At 37.8% G+C, this 5,835-nt stretch overlaps 1 protein-coding gene across 1 annotated transcript in view; it reads left to right on the top strand.

The window, feature by feature from the left end:
* The first annotated feature begins 245 nt into the window (after nucleotides 1-245).
* LOC125675703 (uncharacterized) overlaps nucleotides 246-5,835 on the top strand; it is a 21,244-nt gene continuing 15,654 nt past the window's right edge. Inside the window, exons 1-4 of the mRNA XM_056144316.1 lie at nucleotides 246-334; nucleotides 474-619; nucleotides 734-808; nucleotides 4,018-4,167. Of these exons, the coding sequence (XP_056000291.1) occupies nucleotides 246-334; nucleotides 474-619; nucleotides 734-808; nucleotides 4,018-4,167 (460 nt within the window). The remainder of the gene's footprint in view (nucleotides 335-473; nucleotides 620-733; nucleotides 809-4,017; nucleotides 4,168-5,835) is intronic.

Here is a 5,835-nt window from a genome sequence, read left to right as displayed (position 1 = left end):
TTTTTGCGGTCTCATCCGAAGGATCGCCTTTTCTAGTCGTATATAGTTGCAATTCCTTTGAAAGTAAATATTCCATATCGATCAGAATCTCGGTTTTGGGTCTCACTCGAAGTCATTTGTAGTTCCAATTATCAACACTTGGCGAATAATATTTACCTACCTTTTCAGGAGGGTTTGGGACTAGTGTTGCTGGGGATCAAAACCGCGATATCCAGTTCACATTTAATGTTAAAATGTCAATGATCATGTCTTCTTATTTACAATTTCAAGTCTCGGAGCATCCTGGACATTTGATTGATGCTACAAAAAGCTATGACTTTACTAATACGGATGGGTAAGTCTAAGTAATTCTTTACATACGGAGATTGTCAACCATTTTATTGTGTATAAAATGATGTGATAACACAAACAATAAGATTTTGACAAGTCACCCAACTATTAGGCATGCTATATATATAATGTGTTAACTCTAGGATCGTACTACTTGGAGGTGACGGGACATACCACGAAGTACTCAATGTATTGATGAGAAAGAGACGGGAGGAACAGGGTGTGGATATTAACGACCCAAATGCAGCATTATCTCCCTTGGACATTCCATTCGGCTTGATACCAACTGGTAAATGTGTTTCCTCACCATGGTGATTTTGGTCTGGTTTTGAAGTTAGTACATTTAACATTTGTATAAGAAAGACTCTGGTTAATAATATGTTGTTTTTACAATATAATACAGGGTCAAGAAGTCATTGGTCAGTAAATCACACTGGCTCTCAGGATGTCCTAACGGCCACTCTTCACATCGTTCAAGGTAATGTCCTCCAGATCGTTTTCTTTGAAAACCTGTGGAAAAGGTTATAAGTAGTCATCATGCAATCTTAATGTCTTCTGAAGGTATTCCATAAAATTCAAAACAAAAGATGTAATGTGTGCAGTGTGTTAAAATATAACATTTTACTTAATAGCATAATGTCGGGATGAATGTTATATAAAAATCAATAAAATCATTATGATAAATTGCAAATTACACTTCCGATTCTTTTCTATTCTGATTTATTATGTGAGGATCTGGATTAGAATAGGTGCTCAGCGCCCTTTGCTTGCCGTATAAGGCGAATCAATGGGGCGGTGCTTTGGATGAGACCGCTAAAACCGAAGCCGGTGTCACGGGAGGTGTGGCACGATAACGATTCCTCATTGCTCAAAGGTCGTAAGCGTCGAGCAGACCACCCCATTTAACCGTCTCTTACGACAAACAAGGGTACTGAGGACCTATTCAAACCCCGATCCCCAAGGGAGGGATGTTCACCAAGGTTTACTGAACATATCAATAGGTAGTCCTAATTACAAGGTTTATACGATCATTCATTGTGTTCATAATTTTTTTTAACGATTTCGATGAAATGCTTTTCTTTGGGTGCTTTATAGCGAAAACTGACGATGCGTGGTCCCTAGAGTTGAATATAGAAATATTACTGACCTTTATGTACCACCTATCCTTGGGTCCAATGCTGTCCGACGTGTTTTACACAGATTATTATGCCGCTCCTGGCATATTGATTTTGACTGCGGATAACCCCGTTTACCTTATTATGATACAAGGCTCGTGGCGGGTGTGACCGTTAGACAGGGGATGCTTACTCCTCCTTGGCACCTGATTCCACCTCTGGTATATCCTGGGGTCCATGTTTGCCCAACTCTCTATTTTGTATTCCTTATAGGAGTTATGAGATTGATCACTGTTCGTTATCTTCACATTTTATCTTAGAATTCTTAATGTTTTCTAGAAGGAAAAAAAATAACAATATAGATAAAAGTGAAGGCTTACTTCAAATCAGGATATGAGAATTTGTCTAACTGAACATTCTTAATTGTTGACTTCTTGTATTACGTCTCGTCGAGAATTTTTCACTCATATTGAGACGTCACTAGTTGTAGGTGAAGTACCACAAGCCACGTGCTTACGGCCATAACATTGATGATTCTTTAACGTGCCTTCCGTGACACGGGGTCTCCATTTTTAAGGTCATTTCCGAAAGACCCGTGATTCTCACTTCTAAATACTTATTTTTATGTCTAGTTTAGTTTAGTTTTTTCATCAGCCGGAGCTCAGTGGTAGAACATTAGCTTTGTAATAGGGGAGGTCGTGAGTTCGAGCCCTAATCGTGCTTAAGTTTGCAGTTCCAAGAAACATGATCCAATTGATTAAAGTGTAAAGTGACAACTTTGAACTTTTGGCTCGTGTGTACTTGTAACTGCTCCTTGTATTCTGGGTCAAAATGGACAAAAAGGTAAAGATAACGAAAAGTGAGAAACCTCATAAATCCTATAAAGAATACATAATTACTAGTAGGGAAACACGTAACACCAGTGGTGGAAGCAGGTGTCTAGGAAGAGTAAGCAAACCTCTATTGAACGGCCAAACGCGCCGATGGCCATATGTGTTGATCAGGTAAACGAATTAATTTAATATGATTCCTTAAGTTACAATTTATTAAACGTAATTATTGTAAATCGAAAGTGGTATAATTTCTTTCGCATTCTCGCCAAGAGGGGATGGAGTACTTTCATCCTCTCGTGTAGTAGAAACATAAATCGAAAAGCAAAGTGAAATTAACATCCTTGAAAATATCATTGAAATAATACATGAAGCCATAATTTATGAACATTACGTTGTGGTTCCTGTGATTAAGATTCAGGTGACCAAACCGTTAAAGGGAAAAGCAACCCAAAAGATTTTTACATGATAAATGATAGGATTAATCATATGACAAAGATTTGTCACACAATTCTGCTGATATATGGCCTAAATAAACTTCAATACTACATGTAATTTGAAAACGTCAAAAATTGAAATTCCCGTGATCTATAGAGGCTGCCATGATGTGTAACTCTCTTGTATTTAAGACCACAAAAATCAATAATTTTGACGTCACACCGTCTGTTCCGGTTTTGATGAGATTCTAAGATCATCTACAGGTGCTTGGGTTCAGGACCCCCCCCCCCCCTCCCCTCCGAATAAGCTACATAAGTTGATGTAATTATTTTTTTCTTGAAAATATTTCTAAAGCATGTCAACAACGTCTTTCATACCCATAAAGTCCAAAATAGTTCAAAATAAGCCCTTTTAAAAAAAATATATACCCTCACTGGTTATTATAACAGAACTCATAAAAACCAATGAGGGTATTTTTTTTAAAAGGGCTTATTTGGAATTATTTTGGACTTTATGGGTATGCAAGACGTTGTTGACATACATTATAAATATTTTCCACAAAAAAATTAATTAAATCAACTCATGTAGCTTATTCGGAGATGGGGAGGGGGGGGGGGGGGGGGTCCTGAACCCAAGCACCTGTGAGATCATCAAAGATGTGCATGTGGTAGATTTTACGAATAAAAAGGTTGGTACCTTCCTGGCAAGCAGTTAATTACACTAATGCGAAGGGGAGAAATTCCCGACTCAACCAAGTCATTTGAAAAGAAAAGATTATGTAAACTGTGGATCCATCATTTGCTAATGACAGGTTGAGGTTCAATACATTTGTATGAAGAAAGTTTACCGCCTGCCTTGTCTGCGACTCGACTGAACATCTTTTCTCAATTTCTTCTTGCGAAAGAACGGGCTCAAATCTATACGGCTCTAAAACTTAGCTGTTCGTGACTTGTCATATTTACAGTGCTACTGATGAAATAAACCGGATTAGACGGTGTGACGTCATAAATCAAACTTCAATGGCCATTCTATTAGCGGCGGGTAATTTAAAATACATGATAAATTAATATTGATTTAATTGTTAAGCAAGGGTTTTTGTTGTTAAATACTGTCAATTACGATATCAGTAAGTAATACTTTATTCATAAAAGCAACTAAATGACTATTTAAGACATATTTAGTGTACACATTAAAATGGTCATGAATGTAGTCTGGGTTGAAATCGAGATTTCTGCAAGTCTATTAACTCAGATAGAAGAGTTACTTTGTACATTGAGTATGCAATTTTGATTATTCCTTCCTAGGGAGAACCGTGACCTCTAATCTGATGGCTCTACACAGCAATGGTAAACTTCTAGGATTTGGGTGTGCTGGCTTCGGCTACGGATATTATACAAATGTCGTAGTTCGATGTGATAGGAATTTCCGCTGGTTAGGACGATCCCGATACAAGTGTAAGTGTCAAATACTATACAATTAAGCACCCATCATCGGGTCAACATGGAAAAATGAGAACCTGAGACCACGAGGTGACCTGCCCTACCAAGGTCATGCAGCGGCTGCGGTCAGGTCACCGAGTGGACCCGGTAGAGGGTTCTCATTTTCCCATGTTGAACTGATCATGGGTGATCAATTGTTTTATCATACCGATGTAGAAATAAACTTACATGTAAACTAATATGTATCCTGCATTTATAACACGTAATTAGATATCTACATTTTTTGTGCGTTGCGTCGTTCATTTCAAGAAGTAGGATATAACCTCTACCGTGGACGTGGGATTGTGCACCAAACGCGCATGCATTTTCTTCAGTTATTAACCATGAGCGTTATGGACGGCTAATTTTCAATCTTGTTGGCACTGATGATATTCATGGCTGGAAATGTGAGTCATGAGTAACAATAGATTTGTTTGTTTACTGTTTCACATTCTCTTTTCACTCATGCAGAGATTTCACAAACTTTACGTGAAGAGACGTAAATGTTGATCTATACATCGTGCTAAGGGCCGTAAGCAGTGAGGGATCTCGATCGTACCAACGCTTACTGTAACACGAGATCTCCCAAGTTTGATGTCATATCTGAAAAACTCGTGGTATTCACTTCTAATGCCGAACGTTAGGAGTAAGAATTGTGAGTCTCTATGTTAAACGGTTTAGGTTTGACGCAGCGTCTGTATTGGGAATCGAACCCGGGCCTTTCTATTGCGAAACCACCACACCAATCACTAGGCCACCGCGACCGGTCAGTAGTGTAGTGAAATATCAATAGATTCCCACAATTGGAAATAAATGACACTGATGGCTCTCAGCATGAAAACATTGATATTGGAATAAATACTAATCAGTTACTGATAGAACACACGAAATCTTACATTTTGAATGTGATGCTCTCATGAAGGCCATGATAGCTGTATTACCTAATTCGTTTTTATGGAAAATCATTAACCCAAAACCCTTAATTCACTTTATCATTAAGTACTTATTACACTAGCATGGTTGAGTTTTAAAATATTAGATTGATAAATTGATTATGGTTGTATGCCGTTTTGGCAATATTTCAGCCATTTTGCGGCTGTTAACTAACTGGAATATTATTTATTGTGAGTGTTGTGAGCCTACTCCTTTTCGAAAATCGGGGAAACGATCTTTTGCGTGCCAAGGGGGTTGTGATTCTTGACACAGGACACCCTTTAAAGCCTCATCTGACGGACATAAAGTGTACTTGTGTCACAGAAATTCCAATAGATTTGCCAAAGATAATTTACATAAGGTTTTATGAAATATTCCAAACCGGTGTAGGGAATTTTGAAGTGTACAATATAATCTTGAAGTGCCTATTTTGCTGCTTTGTCTCCTGTAGACAAAATTAACGATGACTTAGTAATTAATGAAAATATCGGAGGGAATTCAGTCTATATTATATGTCTTGTAGCATTTTCCACTATTTGTGGATTTTGCTTTGACGAAAGAGAGGAAATATGTTTGTATATATTGTTTTTGCTTTAATTTACGACAAAATTTGCAATATACCACTAACGAAGGCAATCTGTTTACGCTATTCCAGAATGACATGACAAAATTGCAACTGCAACCCACAACTGACCTTCACTCCCCAAACAA

This window comes from Ostrea edulis, chromosome 1 (assembly GCF_947568905.1).
Source record: "Ostrea edulis chromosome 1, xbOstEdul1.1, whole genome shotgun sequence".
Classification (NCBI taxonomy): Eukaryota; Metazoa; Mollusca; class Bivalvia; order Ostreida; family Ostreidae; genus Ostrea; species Ostrea edulis.
This window is presented reverse-complemented; position numbering and strand designations above follow the sequence as displayed.